Genomic DNA, 21,754 nt, shown 5'->3' with positions numbered 1-21,754 from the left:
ACCAGGGGACAAGGGCATCAGCATGTGAGCCACTGCCATAACCTTCCCCTTTCCCACTTTTTCTTTTCATGGAAGGTGGAAATTTTCACCACATTTCCTGAGCAACTAGACAGCTTTGGCATTGGCAAAGGGGGGGGCAGTGTCTGCCAGGGGAATTTTGCCTTGATTCCACCCTGGTGCTACTTTTGGAGTAAGCTGCTTCTCCCCTCCACACAAGCCCTGTTCCTGCACACTTTTGGTTTCCTGACACCGCCTCAGTCCAGTATTGCTTAAAATCTGAAGTGTAAAGACAAGTAGTTTGTATGTGGGAGTATATGCGTGTCTTTCCATCTCACTCGTTGTTGGTGAAGGAGGAAGGAAAACTGTAAAGAATTTTGCAACAACATGTAGTCAAAGTTGGCACACACATGCACACATGGACGCACACGCACACACGCACACACACACACACACACACACACACACAGATTACAGCAGAATCACAAACCCAGCTCCAATTCATTTCCTCAGAAACAAGTCACGTGGGAGCTGGAGAGTGATTAATGATACCCAAATAAGTATAGCCTCATAGCCTTGCCAATTAGTAGTGTAATCCTGTGCAGGTTTACTCAGTGCAACAAAACCTAACCCATGAGAAGACAGGGACAGAGGAGGTCACAGTAATGTGGAAAGGGGGTTGCAGGTTACTTGGCTATTATAAAAGGGGGTTCCAGCTCAGAAAGGTTGATCTATATAATGTTTTTGTACTTCTGCAAAACTGGAATTTCCCAAATATACTGACATTTCTGACTTGTTGCTCTGTACTCCTGTTTTGGCTCCATCTAGAAGGAGCAGTATTTGTTGCTTCAGTGACTGATATTAACTGCGTTCTTCTTCGTCAATAAGTTGAAATGTTGCTTTTTTAAAATTAAAAATGAAATCCATATAACATATATGTTTTTTAAAAAACATATTCCTGAAAAGGAATGTTTAAATTCATTTCCCCTCCTCCAGTCAAAAAAAAAAAAAAACCTACATTGAGTTGAATAAGAAATATTCCAAGGGTTTGGTGTAAGAATGTGTCAGAGGTGACTAGCTGTGCAAGGCTGAGCAGTTATTAAGCATTAAGTACTTTGTAGTATGTAAAGAGACTGAATAAAATTATTCCCAACACCAAGCAGTGATGCTTAAATACAGCTCAACATAATACCACAAAACCCTGTTTTTAAGCAATTTCATTTTTAATTTAATGATATTTCTGCAGGATATTCTGTAGAGTTCATTCTTTAACCATGCTTTGCTATTTGCATAATTTGATTTGAACTTTTATTCAAAATTACTCTAAGACTGTAATTCTTTTTTCCTCCCTAGAGCTGCTAATCAAAACAGATTACTCTACTTGGTGTTCTAAAGCTGCTATGATTAGGGAATTATCACTACTCTTACAGTTTTTCAGTACTCTTGTATGGAATAGTGTGTTGGTGATCCTATACTTCATTTTTTTAAGATAGATTTTTTTAAATGCAGGAAGAATAATTAATGGGGAATGGGAGCTGATCACCATAGAAGAAGTTAAGGCCAATCTCTGAGCCTAATGGACTAAAATGAGTGAGACTGAGTCAAAGTCAATTACTTTCAAGTCCTTTCGGTTTCAGTGGGAAAGATGTCTGAGCGTGTGCATGTGAGTGGGTAGGTGTAACTCATCTGGAAATCAGTGGCAATTGAATGTAATTACCTTTGCCTATATTGTGCCACGTTTGTAGACTAAAAAGGGTTTAGACCAACTCTGTTTAATTTATAAAAAGACAAAAAGTGCAGGTGCTGTAGTTTGAAAACGCATAGAAGCAATCTCAGAGGAGACTATTATCCCGTCATCACTCTGTCCTATTCACTTAATTTTATGGGGCTTTACTCCACATTGTCTTCCACTCATCAACCTCCCTTGTTTTTCCACTTCTGCGTTTGTCTTTTCTTCTGGACTGGGGAAAATCCGTTATAGCTGCACTAGTGCCTTCTAATTGCTAGCAAGAGGAGCTCTCCATCTGGAAGCAACCTCAGGCTTGGAGAAAAGCCCTGTGTTGATATTTACACTGAGTGATCTTTCTAGCCAGCCTGCATATTTAGAGGAGCTAGTGGCTAAGGAACAAGGAAAAAAAATGTGGAACCCAAAGTATCTGAAGCCTGATGCTCTGTGTATTCATATATAAGTTCTTTCTAGGTGCAACTGCAGAAAACTAACCAGAAAGAACAAACTGTACATTCCACAATAAGACTTGGAACTGCAGACTGATTGCTTCTTTGCTTCAAAATGTGGTTTCAAAAGCCAGATTGGAATGGCACAGCCCAAAACACATAGTGGAATAATGGGGAGTGGGTAGCCCATTCCTTGGTCCTATTTGTTCCTCCAGTCTGCCCTCCCCATGTAATAAAACATGTGTTCACTATACATTATACAATCTCTGGGAATTAGGGAGCAACGTGGTGATAGAGAAGGGGGGTTTGTGGAACAGATAGAGTTATCATCACCAAGTGAGTAAAGAGGCAGTATATTTTCTCTTCCTCTGCTTATTCACTATTTATCCCAGCCAGCCAGTTTTTTGCAAACAAAAGAAGAGTAAAGTTTGATGTGCATGTAACATGTAGTTTGGCCAAGAGCAGACCTTTTAAAGTGATGCAGAACTCTTATACTTATTAATTTGCATCACTATATTAATCTGTGCATGGTGCTTTAGAAGTGTTTGCCATTTAAAATGCCAGACAACCCACATTTTATATAAGCATGCCATGAAATATCATACACTCCATATATCACTGCAGAATCTGTTCCAGTTAATGTACCACCTCTGCGTTTCTTCATTAAATTGTACTAGTCCTTGTACAAGGTATCTTGAATTAGCACCCACACCAAGGTGAGCAGGTCTGAGGGCTAAATTTCTCCTCCCCGCTCCCTGCACATTCCAGAGGCTGCACCAGTCCTGGGATGGTTTTAAAATTGCTAGTAAATGCATAATATTATAGGAGTAAAATGTGTCTAGAGGAACACTGTCATGTTTGGTTTGGGGGTTTGTGGAACCTTGCCCCTCCTCTCTCCAGCTTAAGGCAAAGACTGCTGCTTCTGAATCCTTCCAGGAGCAGAAAAGCCATTTTTCTTTTTAAAAATGTTTTGCACTGAGATCCCCCAGAATAGTTCTGGGGTTGTTGCTTGTGGTCCATGGGCTGCCATTTAGCCATCCCAGCTCAACATAAATTGTAGGAAGCAGACAAACCGCACAAAAATCCTGGCCGGCCGGGAAAGCATCAGAGGGGAGAATGGCCCTGAGAGCAGGTGAAAGGTCACCTGACAGTAATGGAGAAGGAGAATGGAGAAGGGCAGCTTTGATGGTCCAAAAGTAGAAAGTGGAGAAGGAGCAATGTAAGAAGGGAGCAGTGGAGTTGCAAGCTAAGTGGTAGGTGTTGCAGACTTTCAGGTTTGAGATATAATTTTCCCACTTGTTCATCTATGAGTTCTGCTACCCCTGCCAAGGCAGAACTGGTGGCTTTGGGGTCTCTTGCCAATAATTCCATTCATTCCAGATTGCTGGTGAGATTGCTTGTGGTTCCCCATCATCACCCTCTCACATCCTGGGGGACTGAGTTGTCTGCAGTAAACCTCTCAACAAATTCAGTTCTGTACAGGACTCGGTTCCCATCACTTAAGCCAGTGGAGTCTTTGCAATGAACAAGCCTAGTCTGGAACTAGAATGGGCATCTTTCAGTGAGGGTGGATAGAGCTGGCTGGAAAGCCCTAGTAGTCCTCCTGCTCTTTTTGTTAGCTCCTCCACCTCTCACACTGGCGTTTGTGCCACCAGTGCCTTAGTTGAATGTGGGTGGGTGCCACATGACCCTTAGGGCACTACAGAGCCAGTGAGGCTGGAGCTTTTTCTGGGATTGATGCCATGGATATCCCTCTTCCTCAACCTTGGCCCAGGCTCTGAGGAGGACTTTGAACTTTTACCCTCTCTCACACACACTCCTTTAATGCTGTTGATGGACCCTCCTCCCATCCTGTCAACTCTTCCCCATCTCTCGATTCGCCAGTGACACCTGGGCTTCCCTCCCACCAGCCTTCCCAGGAGACCAGCATGACTGCTTTGCCCATGCTCTTGGTGTGGTTTGGGGTGAGGGCAGATGGCCAGCCGGGGCACCGGTGACAATGCCCCCCCACACTATCTGAAGGAGGGAATTGCTCTGTCTCTTGACAGAGCAAGAGACAACCAGCACTTCAGACAGACAGCACTGAGTTCTGCCATTTCCCTTTTGGAGATGTAGACATGACTCCTATGGTTTCACCATCACATTCTTAGAATATGTCAAGGTAAGGTCAAGTGGGATATTTATGAGGTAAACTTGTATTGAAGTTGGGTTTCCCAGAAAAGACACAATATCACCGTCCCCAGCTCATATTGCAAAAGTAGCACGCCTTCCAAAACATTAATCAAGAATTCATCTTTATTTTTTTTAAAAAAATAATTCATCTTTATTGTTTCAGAACGTTCAGATGGGTTTAAAGCAAAGCAAAGCGTGCTGCTTATATACCGCCCCATAGTGCTCCAAGCACTCTCTGGGCGGTTTACAATTTAATTATGCAGGCTGCACGTTGCCTCCCCAGCGAGCTGGGTACTCATTTTACCGACCTCGGAAGGATAGAAAGCTGAGTCAACCCTGAGCCGGCTACCTGGGATTGAACCCCAGGTCGTGAGCACAGTTTTAACTGCAGTACAGCGGTTTAACCACTGCGCCACGAGGCTCAGTGGGTTTAATGTGGGTTTGACCCACCAGTCCTAGGCTAGGATCTTGCTAAGTCAGAACCCCTGTGTTACACCAATTTGTAAGGGACATAGCTGTTTTTTAAGCTACATCATGTTCATTGTTAGGTCAGGAAGAATGTGAATTCGTTATCTGAACATTTGGGCCTGGCATCTTGGAATGTGGGTGGAAAGCAGATCTGGTTGGCAGCAGTCTCAGAACAAAGTAGAGCAAAAGAGCATCACTGCACAGAGATAAGATGCTAATGTGACACATTTACTGAACAAAGAGTGCTATATCTTTGGATAATGCTGCCAAATAGCCCACTTTAAGCCACTGTTGGAAATTTCAAACAAACAGAAAACATCCAGTAGAGTACTCTTGCCCCTTCCTCCCAGGCCAATACAATATTATAATATGCTGCTGCAGAGAATACATTTTTCTGCCTTTTAGTGCAGGAATGTGCTCAGATTCAGATATTTTTTATAGTTCTCCCACCCACATGCAGCTTGGGATTTTGCTCTAAAACAAGCAGGTTCAGCATTAAAATGCCCACCTGCTCCTCCTTTGCAGTTGATTTTCACATTCTAATTAGTTGTTACATGAGCCTGCATTCTAAATGCCTGGGAAACACCCAGCCTTGTCGTCCACTATAGTTTCAGTGCCATATCAGAAGACGAGAGAGTTCCCACTCTTGTGTAGCTGGCAAGTATCTTTAGATTTGGTACCAATGTCATGGACAAACTAACAGTGGAAGGGGAAGGACTTCTCTAACTGTCTTCAGGACTCCAGCTAATGTAACACCTCAGTAGGTCTCTGGATACTACACCTTGCTGCTCCTGCAAAAACATGGATTAATGTCAAAGTGTCTGGGGAAATAAAATAGAAAGCATTAATTTCTGTGTGCTTTTTGTTGAACTGTTTTAATAGGATAATTGACAACCTTTCTCACATTAGCTATTTAATCGACAAATTAGGCTAACTGAAAGTCCTTTTGGGAAATTGTTAAGCATGTATTATCTCAATTAACACGATGTATCTTAAAAGATTCCATGGGTATGCCACATAAACACAGCCCACATATCTAAGAGCCCATGCCCTTGTACTCTGAAGCAGATGAATCCCAAATAAAATCTGCTTCACCAATGCTGCATGCATGCTCTCATGCCTGTATATGTAGAAATATATTGAACTATATGTTGAAGAACAGAGGGGTGTGTTTGTTTGCATGGCAGTCTCTGCTTTTAATACCATAGCTCTGTCCTTTTTATAAAAGCAGTCATAACATGATTCCAGCAACATGAATATGAAACAGGTTGAGCTGCATATATTTTTTAAAAAAGTTTATTCAATTAAGTGTGCAACACTCTTTGTGATAGAGAGCTGGTTTGGCAGAGCAGCTAAGAAACTGTCCTAGCTTACCTCTGGTGTTACCTCAGTGTGCCGGTACTAAGCAAGGCAGTATCAATCTCCACTTACAATATGGGGTAGTGACTCTTGTAGCAGGGATGGGGGATATGTGGTTATCCAGACATTAATAAACTCTACTTCCACAATCTCACTGTTGGCTATGCTAGTTAGGGATGGTGGGGTTGCTGAATGGCCACATGATTGCCAGCTGTACAGTGTTGTTTGTTGTAAGGATTACAAAATGATATGCGATCAATGCTTTGATGATTTAAAACTTCTATATAAATGCTAAAGTAGTCTTCAAGCAAATTGGTCATTACCAGACATAGACCCATGTTGTTCTTGTCAATAAGTAGATAAATTGTTTTGAGAACTGAGCAGAGAACGTTAAGTGATCACAGTGTCTGGTTGCTCATGCATCTAGGGAGTTTGATGTTACGAGAATCTTGTTGATGTTAAAAGTATTTTGACAATGGAACCATTAATGATGTTGGGAGGTGGGCTTTCTTCCTTGCTAGAGTTCTTCAAGTAAAGCTTTAGATGCTCTAACTCTGTTTTAAACAGACAATTGGACTAAATGGAACATAGGGAACCTATGATATAGGAAAGATTGTGTAATAAAGCTATTGAAATGAAACTGGAAACATTTGTTGAAAACTATTGTGTTCAGCTGGTTGTGGGAGTCTACAAGGTAGCAATGATGGTGCAGCACCAGAGTCATTTCCAAATGAGCCTGTTGAGTAATTTAACCGATAACTAATTTATACTTCTGTGCCAAAACAACTTGCCCTGGCTTCTACCACTTCTCATTAATAAGTCATTCGTTTGAAGCTGGCATCTCTTTTGCTTTTGAAGTCATGCTGGACCCTTTGTAGCTCCATCACATTTTGTCCCAGAATTACAATATGTGATGTGGATGAAAAACAGGATGTAAAGAAGCAGTGGCCTAATTTCAAGGTTTGTATCAAAATAGAATGTTGTAGACCAATCTGTGTCTATAGCTCTCTTATCATTTCTGTAGTCTGTATATAAATAGATAGCCACTGCACCAGTTCTTAAAGGCTCTAGTCAGAAAACAACATCTAAATGTATAGTATCTTATATAAAAAGAGTTGGAATGTAATTATATTTTATAACAATTATGCTATTAAATGCACAATTTAAAGAATCTTCTGCTCCTCTGCTGCTAATAATTACATGGCCAAACTGAACATTTTCCCCTCCATTATGCATGGCAGATAATCTGGTTCTGAAATATCCATTAACAAACTCACCTCTTCCTTGTTTGCCTCCAGTTAATTATCTAACCTGGGCTCATTAAATCTATAGGCCATTTACTGGTATATGTAGCTTGCACACTAAGCTTGCTGTTAAGGTCACCTCCATCTGGGTCAGAGAAGTAAGCTCAGGAGCAAGCCAACTTCTGACTTTTAACAAAAGCTGTGGAAAAAGACTAGCAGTTGAGCAGCAGAGTTTGTACTAGTCTACTCTCTGAGAAATTTATAAGATTTCCCTTTTATCCTTTTAAATTCAGATTAAAGAGTTTAAGTTAGTATTCACCTTTTTACATGATTCCTTCAAAGTTTTCCCAAGTTGAGTTTAATTTAGACTCTTACTTGTGAACTTGAAAAAAAATTTGTTCTACTAATGGCTGTGGACTGTGGCGGAGTCTCACTGATGAGTTCTGGCATTTTCTTTTCTGTCAGAGGTATTATTGCTGGAAGAGTTGTTGTATATGGGGTGGTTCTCCCCTGCTGGGGCAGTGGTGTGGAGGAGTAAAAGCAGATCACTACAACTGTAACAGTTCATGGATTCGCTCTGAAACTTTCTAGAAAGAGGTGTTTGCAGTCCACTGCATATGCATTTTTGGAGAAATACTGTGGTAAAAGAAAAGCAAATTCCAGCTGTCAAGCTGCTTATAGATTTTTTTCCCTCCACTATGATCCATCCTCGTAAGCTTTGCTTATATATACAAAGATTGATATAGTGTGTATGCTGCATTTTTCCTAGATGAAGAGAATCTCTGGAGAGAAACCATCATGTCATGCGAATAATAATATCTTTGAAAGGGGTCAGAATTTAGAGCAGGGTTGATTACTGTACTACAAATGCCTTTTTTCTCATGTGTATGTTGTGACTGTACGTGCAACAGTTTCTAGTACTTGGTAGAGTACCTAAGTCTGCCCCGTGTTTTCTAGACAGAGTACTAAAGCAAATACTGTCAAGTTGGATAAAAAGTTCTGAAGAAACTGAAAACCTGTTTTTTGGTGATATTTTGATTGGTCCAAATAAAACTGTTTATCCATTGTGGATTTTGGATTTCATGTTACCTACCTTTGTTTTCTTTCCTATTTTGCACTAAAAATTCTTTTATAGACGTAACTAAGAGTCAAGCAAAAACAGTGAAGCAAAGCCTATGCGAAAATCTAAGCTGGCTTGCTACGTCATCCTAAAAACTGGCCAGACTTCACATCAAACAAGATGAAAGTATCAGTAAGGCGACACAGGCTAGTCTGAAGTTTAACCTTACAAACAAATGAGGAGGGAGTGGAAGAAAAAGTACTGAAGAAAAATGACAGTGTGAAGAGGATGAGGTTTGCTAATGGACATAAATATTTATTTCTAGAACAGTGGGTTAAATCCTCTTTTATCCTCGACTTTTCTGATGTGCCTTAAAGGTTACTGGACAATAGCACTTCTAGTGGGAATTCTTTGTAAGTAATGGAGTTGGTACTAGCAGGCTAGTCCTTCCTGCTAAAATGGACAGGAATCCTGTAGACTAAGGTATAATTATTCTTAACTGTCTATATGGCAAGGGGTATTTTTCACTCATGTAGCTATTTATCTATCTCCAGTGAGAGCTTCCATTGTATCTCTATCTGTGACTGATCGTTCTGTTGTTGAAGAGGAAAACATCTGTCTTCATAAAATCTGACAATCTACAGATATTAGAAAGGCTAAGAATTTAATCTCTAACAAAAATCAAGTTAACTTTTGGTGGCTAATTTTTCAGTTCCTGAAAGGAAAAACCCGTACAAACTATTGTTCTTCTGTTAGTTTTGTAACATATATGTGGAAGGGCCCCAGAGCTTATGGACAGAAGATATACTTCATACACAAAATATCCCAGTTCCATAATTGGCATTTCCGGTTAAAAGGATCAGATAGCAAATACTATGGTATGTATGATCGCTTTCTGAGATATTAAAGAACTGCTGTCAGCCCAAGTAGACAGTAGTAGTAGGCTGAATAAACAAAGCATCTGAGCCAGTTTAGAACAGCTTTGTAACTAGTTGTTGCTTAAGAACATTTTAGACCCTGTCTTTCTAATGCCCGGTTCTGCTACATCTTTGTTTTCTGGTTATTACAATGGTATATGCATATCCAAAGAAACACCATTCTGCTCTTTAATGAGTTGATCCTGCCCATGTTAAAATCATATTTAAAACCACCTTTATTTCTACAAATGAAATGTTCAGGGGTGTTTCTAAGTGTAATGGATTTTGATGATTAGTTCTGAAGCAAATTATAGCTCTGTACTGTAAAACCTGTTCTCCTTGAATGATCTCATCTAATCCCTAAGTACCAATGGCAGGATCTTGTTAGTTAGATCACTGTAAGGTCAATGATGTAAATTGCGGCAATGAACTGATGCGGCTTGGTGAGTCGCCACTTGTATCCCTCTTTGTACACCAACTCATGTGATTGCCACATAACAAGGGATAACAACAACAATTGCGCATTTTACACCACTGCATTTATGCTGAAATAACTAACCAGTAGGATTTTGACAGATGTGCTTATCAACTTACATAAGTGATAATTTTATGGAAATATTACAAGAATGTTTTAAATTACTTTTGGGTGATGTCCTGGTATGACCTGTTGGTGAATCGTGTGAAAAAGGGAAGAGTGCTTATTCCTACCATACAAAACCAAGGTAAGATATGTTGGGAATTGTGCAAAGCTATGTAAAGGACAGACCTACTCTTACACAAGTGCATAAAGGATGGATACCCTTCTCAAGCCAAAGTAGTGGCTTATAAATATCACAGATACAGAAAATATTTGTTACATTTTGTTGTTGCTACATGCATTCCATTTACCTCCAATTTATGGTAATGCTGTGAATGATTAATCTCCAAAATGCCCTGTCCTCAGCAGCCCTGCTCATTGTATTGTTTTTTCTTTCAAAAAGGGGTGGGGGGCACACCACAATATATGCTGTTAAAGATGGATGTTCTGAATAAGCAGCATTTTAAATGCCAATAAGAACAGATTAGGTAGTTTGAGATTCAACTGTTAGACGTCATTAATAATGACAAGAAAAGCCAGAGGATAAGTTCCTTTGTTTTTACATGTGTTTTCCCCCTTGGTAATAGACCTTTATTTGATGTTACCCTGCTGTGATAAATGGGGAGGAGAAGGGAGGGGAGAATCTATTTCAAACCATGATTTTAAGTGCAACAAAAGAAGAGTTTTCTATTAATTAAATTGAGACTTGGAACACATTATTGGTCATTATATAGGACTAGAATTTAGTAAGACTCCTTTTTTTAAAAAAAAAAAGTCAGTTTTTTATTTGTTATGTTTTCATAACCATTTTGACACCATGTTCTTCTGTTAAGGCCACAACATAAGGTTTCCTACATTAGCAGGTTATCGAAGCTACTAATTTCCATTTTCACTTTCTCTAAAAGTCTAGGGAATATAGAGCTCAGAATGAATGAATCTAAATCTGACTGGATTTATATCCACCTTTCTCCCAGAAACACAGAATGCAAGACAAATGTATGTACTTTAATACATAATCTGGCTCATCTGATTTAATTATGCTTTAGCATGTATAATCTGAAATTCAATAATGAGATGAAACTGGATTAGACCCATTGAATCAGTGGGGATTTGGTGAATTAGCTCCTTTGAAAGTTCCATTGATTCAATGGGCCTACTTTAGTTGTGAGTTACTACTGGATTTCAGCCATAGTATATTTTTTAAAATACATTGTATGTGGTAAAATGTAATTAAATATGTTAATGTGTATAGAAAATGCAGAGAAATGTGGTACTTATTAAGATCTGGCCCCTTCGCATTTTCATTCCCTTTTCTGTTGGGACAGGTGTTGTAATCACAAGTGAAAGACTATACCTACACCACAGAATCAGACCAATTTAATTTCACTTTGACTACCATGGCTCCATTGTATTGTATGCTGAGCTGCAGTTTTCTGAGGTATTTAGAATTCTCTACTGTAGGTGAAGGGTGGGCAGTCGAGCTATCTGGTCGAGGATTCTATATATCTCACCAAATAACAAGTCTAGCCATTCCGCAGGATGAGACCATGACAAATGAATTGGGATCAAAGTGTTTTGACTACGTACTGTGATATATCCTCTGAATTTTGTTTCCAGTGTTAACTTCCTCTTGGCTGAGAGCCTGGTCAGTGGCTGCTGAATGGGAAGCAGGTCTTTTTGCTTATTCCTTAGGAAGAACCTGAGCTTGCCTTTCCTTTTTTCGAACTACGTAGAGTGCTTATGTTGTGGCATCACTCCACTGGTAGTTGTGGGGGTGGGGAGGGAATCTGAAAGAACCACAGGAAGTATGGAAGCCTCTGATCTATGTAATTCAGAGCTGCATTACTCGCTAAACACTGGGTAACTTCTTTCACCATGGCCTTTGAGGACTCATGAGGGACTGCAAAGCCTTTTAGCCAAAGAAAAGCTTTCCCAGGCTGCTCCTTTTAGGGCTCACTTGGGGGCTACACAGCTATTAGAGTTGACTGAGGCCATGGAGCTTTTCCAAGACTGTCCCTTTAGGGCTTGCCTAGAGATTGGATAGCCCTAGTGTAAACTAATGAGCATTTCTAGGAGTGTTGATGATGGTAATAGTAAAAATATCCAACTTAAAAATAAAACAACACATCAGAATAGTCCTTTTAATGGAAAATGGCTCGGCTGTACATTAACAATTATGTACCAGAAGCACCCTCTGCTGGTTGTGACTAGAACAGAAAATGTTCTCCTAGGTCCTGTAAATATTCATTATTAATGAAGATTCCTGCCCTATCTTGGATGAGGAATGTCTTCTGATAGATGCAAAGGGGAGAGATTAGAATGGGAATATCAGTTTTTCATTGACCACCTGACACTAAGCATTTGTGCATAATTATATTATGATGAATGAAAGGTGCTGACATCCTTGTGGGAGCAGAGCATGTGAATAATCAATCACCTTGATCAGAGTTTCTAATGAAGGACATAAAATGGTGATGTTCTTTGTGCTAACACTATCACTTTCTACAAAGAAAGAAGCTCTGAATGTTGTATCACAGCAACATTTTAACTTAACAGTGGGAAAAGAAATGTAGTTTTTTTCCTTTATAAAAACTGTATTTAGAGTTCTTGAATAGTTCATGCCAGTTTCAGATAACATAGCCTTTCTTTCAACTTCTAGTTTTGCTTAGATTGGATTACAGTAGAGAATGTGAAGTCTCATCTATGAGGGGAAGGGATAAGGAAAATATTAATAGATTCAATAACATTAGAGTTAGCCAGCAACGCTTTAATCATCAATGTTATTACAATTCAGATAGAAAAACTAGATCAAAGATATATCAAAGGAAAAGATTTTACCTGGTGTATTCTTAAAGAAAAAATATTTTGGGATATTTATCTCAGAAGTATGATAGTTTTTCATAAGAGGAGAATTAGGGTGACACATTTCCCTCAGAACTCCCATATCATGTTTATTTATTCACCAACTGAAAGGTGCCACAGCTTTACATTATCTCACCACCAATAAATCAAATATTAAACTTTTTTCCATCTGTAAGCTATGTAATAAAATGACTAAGCAATTTTCAATTTCGCACCTTTCAGATGTTTTCAATTCTATCTCTTATCATCCCTCAGCATTGGCATTGTTGATTACAGCTGATAGGAAGTGTAGCCCATGAAAATATTCACAAAAATTGCAGGCAGCTTTACAACACTTCACAAGGAAGGATCACAGCACCCTCGATGATTTTGTCCTCTTCCCAGACAACTCTTCCAGTGAAACCTTGCAGTAGATAAATCCAGGTGACAGATCTGCCTAGGCAAGAGCAGAAAATGGGGATGAGGCCTTCCTTACTCAAAGCCTGGGTGCTTACAAAGGGCCAAATGCTTGGCTTTGGGACGAATACTTCTTTTTTTCTTTTTTAAATTTTTATTCCTTTTCAATAAGGGATAGGATTGAGAGTGAGGGGATTTAGAGCTGACGGTATGGATAACAAATAGGTAAAATGCCAGAGAGCAAGAGAGTATTTTTACATCCACTTAAATAATTATAGTAAAAGTAGAAGATAAAAAAAAAAAGAACAGCTTAACAGGTTTTACCAGAATTGCTATAGTTACCAATCTCTCCATTCCCTAATTGAACCTTCACATTCTTCTTTTATATATGCTTTCCAATCCATATTTCAAGTCCAGCTGTCAAATCGTTCCCAGTTTTTGAGTCCTTTTTGAAATGACCTTTCATTTAGTGCTTCGGTTAGTACATCTATCTTTGCGACTTCCAGTATTGTTTCTGTCAGCTCTTCTAGGGACAGTATTTCTGCTTTCTTCCAATATTTCCCATATAGTATCCTAGCTGCAGCTGTCTCATTTCTTTATCTACAATCTCAGGCATAATATTCAATAAAAACAATTCCAGTTTAAATAGTATCACACAAGATACAATTTTTTCCAAAGCTTCATGTATTCATACTCCAGTAACTTTTTGCTTCCCTACATGTCCACCAAACATAGAAAGTACCCTCCTGTATTTTACATTTCCAACACTTGTTAGAAACATTTTCATACATTTTAGAAAGTTTTGTTGGAGTCATATGCCATCTATGGGACAAGTACTTCTGATTTCCTTGCATATACAGGAGGCTATGTATAAATCAGCTGAGAATTTTATTAAGAAAAAGCTCTTTCTGCTTCTTCCTTTCCTTCATCCCTCTTCCAAGTGATTCCTTCTTAGGAAGACAGCCAAGCTGATAGATCCGGGGAGATGTCATTTTCAGAGTGCCTGACATTTTTTGCCTCCTTTGAAACTATTTCTTCTAGTTCCTTAGTACTCAGAGTTTTTCTTCTTTTTTTCTTCTTCTTTTTCTTTCTTGTCCATTTCAAACATTCTGCATGTTTGGATTTAGCCCTTAAACTCACATTGTGCTTTCAACGAGAGACACCTGTGGTGGGGAAATACACTTAATCTGGAATGCATCCAAGCATGGCAAATTGGACAATTTTTTAAATACTAAATCAAGTAATGGGGTAGCTTCAATACCTGAGCTACACCATTTCACATTTTAAAGGGGTTATTCCTTTAACCAAGTGCCTTCCCCTGAACATGCTTTCTTCTATGCTTAGGTCATTGGATGAGATAATGCCTTCTCTCATCCAAGATGAGGGTGACAAGTACAATAGGGACTTTTCAGTTGTGAGAATCACTTAATTTCACAGTGTTCTCACAATTACAAGCATTGACTTCTAAATAAATTTTGAAATAGGTGACTGATGTATTTGCTTCAATGTTAATAATGCACCTCGGCATTTAAAATTTTGGATACCAATATTGTTGTTTGGCTTTTAATTAATTTGTTGTAATCAATGAGTGCTTGTGTGAGGACGGAGACAGAGGCCCACAGGCCCCTGTTAGTGGGCCATCCCATCTTTCCCCAAAACCTGTTGAATTTCCCACTATGATTTCTCCACTAGACCTGGGAGAGACTACAGTAGATTGTGATTTCCCCAGGGAGAAGTGGGGAGAGGGATTAGAGGCCATGAGGGGGTGGGGTGGGAACCAACAGAAGGAAAAAGGGACAAAATAAATAGGTCTGTCCAGACTAGAGTTAAGAAGAGGAAAGATGGGATGATGCCGTACAGGTTCCATGGCAGAGTTGTACAAGCAGGACATTGAGAGTCCAGGAGAACCTGAACCTCCCAGGTACTGGGAGTATGTACTGTATTTGAAGAAGGCCCATGGTTTGAAGTATTAGTTCAGCTGAGGGTTCCCCAGGAAGAGCTGATGTTAAGCCACAACCACCCTCCAAGCCATCATGCTGGGAAGAGAGGGAGAAGAGAGAAAGATGTTGTCAAGCCTAGGAGGGATTGCCTAGGGAGCTGATAGCATGTCAAGCTAAGCCCTAGCAAAAGTCAAAGTAGATAACTCAGCATTGTCAACTCAGGATCCTTGAGAGAGGAGGAGCAGGCGTGAGAGATTGACAAGTGTGCTCTCAATGTGGTGTTATAAGCCCTCCCTGTTGCGCCACCCCTTGTACCAACCCTCAAGGAGAGACTCTGGAGTGAAACTCTCATCGTCTAGGGTGGCTGGTGGGATGGGGAACCCTGAGGAAGGAGAAACCGGACTTTGTGACACAGCGGTGAGAGGAGGTAGCTCAAACTTCTTAGAACTTGTTAAGTTTGTTCATTGTTCCCCAAGTTCAATCAATCCTGTTGTGTTGATGAGTTCTCCAGCCTCATTCATGGATCTTAGATTGGGAGAAGGGAACTTGACTAATCCACAAGGAGTCAGTGGGGCTCACAGCTTGTTTGGGTCAAAGCAGCATCACACTAACCCGAAAGAAGTGAACATATAACAATGTAAAAAGAGAATGTTTGCCATTTTTCAGTTATTATTGTGTGTTTGTTTATGTTATTGATATGCCACCTATATTTCCATAGGGGACCCAAGGCAGCTCAAATTAAAACTATGCAATATTCACAGATTTTAAAATGCCATTAAAAACTATATTTAAAACAATTACATATTTATCAGTATTACAACTGCAATTGAAAAACAATCTTTAAAACATAAGAACCGGTAAACATTACTAATGCTTGAGGACTCTCCTTTAGAAAGATTCACGTACATTCTCTTAGTATTGCTAGTAGCATCTTCTGTATGAATACTTGGGACGGCATAAGAAAGAAGGTGGGCGACCAGGGTGGAGTAAGTTACATTCAAAAGATTACAGCAGGTAAAAATAACACTTGATTTTCATGCCATCTGTTAGTATTCCCTAAATAGCACCCCTGCTTCAGAAAAGAGGTGGTGGTGGTGGTGGTGGTGGGGAAATTATCTTTGTAAAGGAAGGATTTTTTCAAGGGAGGGGGCAAAATCCTTTCTTGTGTATGCTTGTAAAGTCTCTTGTGATTTTTGTGAACTTTTTCAAGAGATGTGTGTGATACATGTATACTTGTTAAAATGGTCCGATATAAAATTGATCCTTGAGAGAGGCGCAGGCGCGAGAGATTGACAAGTGTGCTCATTTCGAGTTTACCGTCAGATCTGTGTTAAATTTTTAGACACATGGATATAATAATAATAATGGAAGTGTGCTTTGAATGGACAAATGCTTTTTCTGCTAGATAGCTGTAGGATGGCTGTTTACAGAAAGATAATGTTTTAAACCCACTGAATATAAGGTTTGCAACTTTGCTTTCATTGGGATCAGTTACGGTGGATGGATTAGAATCTGATGACACATGAAAGGCTGATGTCTTATGTTATATAGCTTAGGCCCCTCAGACTTTTCACATTAGATATCCAAATACCATCTTCATCTATCTCACTTCCAAAATCCTCTATTTAAATTGATCCTTTTCTACCTACTTCAGATTTATTTTAGGTATTTTGTCTGGGATAGTTTATGTGAAGTGAATCTTTGTACATCTGAGACAGGGATCTGTTTTTCTCAGTGATATGTACAGACAAGAAACACGATAGAGGTAAATGTCTCCCCCTGAGGAAAATTTTCCTTTTAAAGTTCCTTTACTTTTTAAAAATCACAACATTTCAGAGCACAGCCAGCATTTCTGCTATAAATTTTCTGGTGGTTATCAAGAAATGTGTGATTTATATGTCAGAAATGAACAGACAACAGCTATTCAATAATAGCAATTTATCAGGAAACAGTCAAGGACATTTTAGTTTGGATCTGATGGGATTTGGCTCTGAACAGTGTTGAATGTTAGCAGAGATAAACTCCTCAGCTTGTTGAATCCACTTATATGGAATGATGTTGTTTTGAAGTGATACTGGCAGATAATTGGATGATGCTTTGTGTTGAATAGCCATAGAAGATAATTGGATTCCCCCCCCTCTCTTTTTTGTCTAGGTGCTGGACTGGATTGAAAACCATGGGGAGGCTTTTCTTAGTAAACATACAGGAGTGGGAAAATCCCTTCATAGGGCACGAGCTCTTCAAAAAAGGCACGATGATTTTGAAGAAGTAGCACAGGTAAGAGAGCGAAAGATCTGCGCATACTGTGAGGGCAAAGTGTGCAGTACACTGAGGACACGAGAAAATGGCTATCCTTTATATTTTGGCATTCACCTACAGATGCTTTGTTTTATTGTTTAATATTATTAAAAGTATTTATGTATTGCTCTTCTGTCTACCAAAAACTGTTAAAGTGATATGGAAACAGAAATAAATCCAATATATGACCAATATCTTTTTAAAAAATAAGCCGTATGTTCTTTTAAAAATGTGAAAAATACTGTACATTTAAATTCTGGAGGTAAGGCAGAATAATACAACAGTAACTTTTTCAACCTTGTTACATAGGCTGCCTCTAGAGTATGACAAAGAAAACACTTCATTGTTGTTCTTCGTGAACCCCACTAAGAAATATTTGAGACTGCAGAATACACCATTATCTTTCATTGTTTGGTGCATCTGATGTCAGGTCTGATGGTTTTTCTCTCTGCTCTTACCTAGATGGTCAGCCCCATGGTTAGCCCCACAATATGGAGTTCCAAAGGGATCATTATGATTGCCCATATTAATAATAAAGTTGCTGATATTAGATTAAATGAGATGATCTGGAGCTTTCTGATGTGTTTCAAAGAGGTAGCTGTGTAAGTCTATTTCAGCAACAAAAAAGCAGAATGAAAAGAAAAACAAAAGTATTGTCACACTTTTATGACTAAGAAATTTATTTCAATGTGAGCTTTTATGGGTTGCCATCCACTTCTTCAGAAAGCTGACATTGAAATAAATGGGTTAGTCTTAAAGTTGCCATAGTACTTTTGCTTCTGTTATGCTTTTGTTATATTATTTCTGGTGGCCATCATCAATATGCTAAAGAATCCCATTTTGTATTTTGTTAACATAGCATCAATGAGTAGCCATCCTAATTCTGACCCAGTTTCATAAAATGGATGAGAATCTTTATCTCTTTATGGTAGGCTTGTCATCCTCACACGTACCATGATATATCTCTGAAGGTCAACACATAAAATATAATGACCTGAAGGATTGCAATAGTCTGCTGTTCTTATTGCCCTAGCCTGAGGAGATTGCTGTCTTTTTAATATTTTCCTGTTGCCCTTGTTTATACAGTACATTTTAGTATCATAATTAATTCATCTCTTTATTGGCATTTACAGCCACAAGTAGATACAAATACATTTCTCCTTAATTGATGCTTCCCATAATATACATATTGAATTCCTTTGGGCTCATTTTTAATTATGGAAGCATCCCTAATTCTCTCCCCTGTCATCTTTCCAAGGTCCACTGGCTTTAACTGGCAGGGAAGAGTTGTTCCTGGTCAGTGGAATAGCAGATTATGAAATAAAGGTTCAGTCAATACTGGGTGGGATAACACATCATCATTTGCCAGGTGATAATCCATTTGGTGTATAGCAGAGGTACACAATGCTATGGGTTCCCAAGAGTGTTTCTGGCTCAGCGTTTGGGGCTACATGGATTGGAGAAAAGTTCCTCTTTCTTTTCTTGGATTCAATGGACAATCTTCTCTCTGCTCATACTCCAGAGAGGAAATATGAACTCTGTTGCAGGGGAAGTATTCACCTGTAGAGGAACATCAATCCTCCTGTGAGCACATTTAAAAGTTTTTGGGAGGTAATCACTGTACATATAAGCCCTTCCTTCTCTTTGTTGTCCTGTGATGTGATGAGAGGAATTTTGTTGTTTCCCCTGTTTCTCTGGATGTCTCTGAGGTAGTGGGAGTATAAAAATAATCTCATTATCATTTGCTGCCATATTATAGATATCTCGTTAGTCAAATGCATAAATGAACCGGGAAGTCTTGTGGCACCTTTAACACTAACTAGTTTTTCATACACTGGTCTGTGTCAACAAATACATAAATGTGTACTTTTGTTAGGTAGTGGTGGTTCTTGTTCTTTTTCTCATGCATTCTCAAGTCACCTCTGATTGATGACAACCCAATGAATTGGTGACCTCCAAAACGTCCCATCATTAACAGTCCTGATCAGCTCTTGCAAATTCAAAGCTGCACCTTCTGTTATGAAGTCAATCCATCTCATATTTGGTCTCCTTCTTTCCTACCACCTTCAACTTCTTTCAGCGAGTCCTGTCTTCTCATGATGTAGCCAGAGTATGACAGTCTCAGTTTCATCATTGTTTCTTGTTACTGATGGCTATATTGCTGAGTGTATGTGATGTGGAAGAGTCACATTCTGTTTTTTAAAACCATGTCCTGAGTGCATAGACTTCTAGTAGTAATGACCTGACCTAAACCATGTGTAGGTGAGCCAAATAAAGAGAGTATTCAGTTCTTCAAAACACAACAAAAAACACGCTCCAGTTTATGAATGTGGGATATTATGCTTCTGTATTCATGATTCAAAACACCAGGAAATGGCCCAGTATTGCTGCACAATTTTGTGCCCACATTGCCAAAAAGAAAAAAGATACCAAACTTTACATAGCTCAACATAGAATGTTGAGGACACCATTGTCAGAGATCAACCATTCTCAATCTTTTTTTTTTGTGACAGCCATAAACACAATATGAAAGAAATCTAGGCTAAATCAGGATTGTATACATCACATAATGAACGTACGAGGTGGTGTGTGAAGAGTCCTTTCCCCGTCTGTGGTCCCCTTCAAATGTGCCATATGGTCCCCATTGAGAAGATCCTCTTGTGCTTACTACCATTCACAAAGAGACACCAAGCAGGGCAAAATCCCAGAACCAGACTCTTTTTTTCATCAGTTGCCCACTTCTCACCCAAGTACAGATTGTCAGGGCTCAGTCTACTGAGTCAGTTACAGGTCAACAGGGGTGAGATTACTTTCACTTTACCCTGTACCCAGGCAGTTCATAAACCTTTAGGTTCCCCTCCTGAATATTTTTAGCCAGTAGTCTCAGTCTCTTAAACTGTCTCTTGGGACACCAGCAACACAGTTTGTTGGCTGGTAGGGTTCACTGTGGAAGGGCAGAATATTGGGAACAGAATGGAATTCTTGCTCTTCTGATTGATGTCATCCAATTTGACATGCCAGGGAAGAGGAAACTAGGGGAAATCACTGTCTCACTTTTCTACATGGCAAGATACTTTTAAAGCTGAGGTTTGGAATTACAAAACGCTACCCAATAGATGTCACACGTCTTGGTGGAAGATGTTTTTGCATTATCTCTCTACTCAGATATTTGATTTTTAATATTTTGCTTTGTTGATTCAGAATGCTACATACTGATCTGAAGCAGGACTCCTATTCTACTTGAGTTAATTACTAAATTCCACACTGACATTTGCAGCAGCTTGATATATCTCTTGTCTCTGGATAGATTTATACCAGAATCATCTTACTAATTTATTGAGGTTTAAATGAAGCCTCAGAATGCTGTGTGGCACATCAGGACATAAACAGATATCCAAGATGTATTGAAAGATTAAAGGCTTGTGAAAATAGCACACAGTGTTTTGGGAAAGTATAACAGTAGAAGCAAACTGTAGAAACCAGACCTTGTCAGACTTGAATTCTTTTGAAGATTTCTATTTTGTGTTGGATATATTTTATTTTGTTGTTTGGGGTGGAAATCCTGTTCATACACTGGCCACTCAATGGTGATCTCTTGTGTAGTTCACACTTACTCTCCTGCTCGGTTTCAAAGTTACATACAGGGAAAGAAAGGGACTATAGAAAATAATATACACAAGGCTACCAATTAAGGAGGAGGTTGTTGCATGCACATATACACCATTCAGCATGTGTGATAATTCTTTAAAAATTCTTCTATCTCTGATTGTAAAATATAAGTACATATTGCTCTATGGTCCTAATGACTCCTGGTTCACTCTCTAGTCCTGCCTTCTGGTTGGCCATCTGATCCTGATTATTTTGGGTCTTCTTGATTCTTGCTTCCCAGTTTCTGACTTTCTTCGGAAATTTCCCCATAGCCAAGCCCTGTCAGTTACGCAGAAGAACTTAGGTCCAGTCTGTAGATAATATTGGTAAAGCCATTAAAGACTGGGAGAGAAGAGTTCTTTATAGCTCATGTGGTTATGTCTTTCACCTAGGACAACAGGAATGCAGACTGCAAAATGGGCGGAAAAGATGGAAATTAAAATGTGAGTTTTTCATCCTATAGGTGGCACTCTTTGTGCATTAGGAGGGCCTTCTGCCTCTTTGAAAGGTTTGCCATCTTCTAAATCTAGATTGTAAACATCCAGTTTAAATACTAAAGGGTAGCCATTGGAAACCACGGCATTTTCTTCAAATGCCTCTGCCCTTTTAAGGTTTAAACACCTTACCAATTTTATTGCTAG

The 21,754-nt window shown here is 39.2% G+C and overlaps 1 protein-coding gene across 1 annotated transcript in view; it reads left to right on the top strand.

Moving 5' to 3' along the window:
- The window catches only part of KALRN (kalirin RhoGEF kinase), a 515,545-nt gene that overhangs the window by 366,779 nt on the left and 127,012 nt on the right, over positions 1–21,754 (top strand). The window contains exon 10 of the mRNA XM_078394494.1: positions 17,322–17,444. Coding sequence (XP_078250620.1) covers positions 17,322–17,444 — 123 coding nt within the window. The remainder of the gene's footprint in view (positions 1–17,321; positions 17,445–21,754) is intronic.

This window comes from Pogona vitticeps, chromosome 1 (genome assembly GCF_051106095.1).
Source record: "Pogona vitticeps strain Pit_001003342236 chromosome 1, PviZW2.1, whole genome shotgun sequence".
Taxonomy (NCBI): domain Eukaryota; kingdom Metazoa; phylum Chordata; class Lepidosauria; order Squamata; family Agamidae; genus Pogona; species Pogona vitticeps.
Note: the sequence above shows the minus strand (reverse complement) of the source record. Positions and strands in the feature narration are given on the sequence as shown.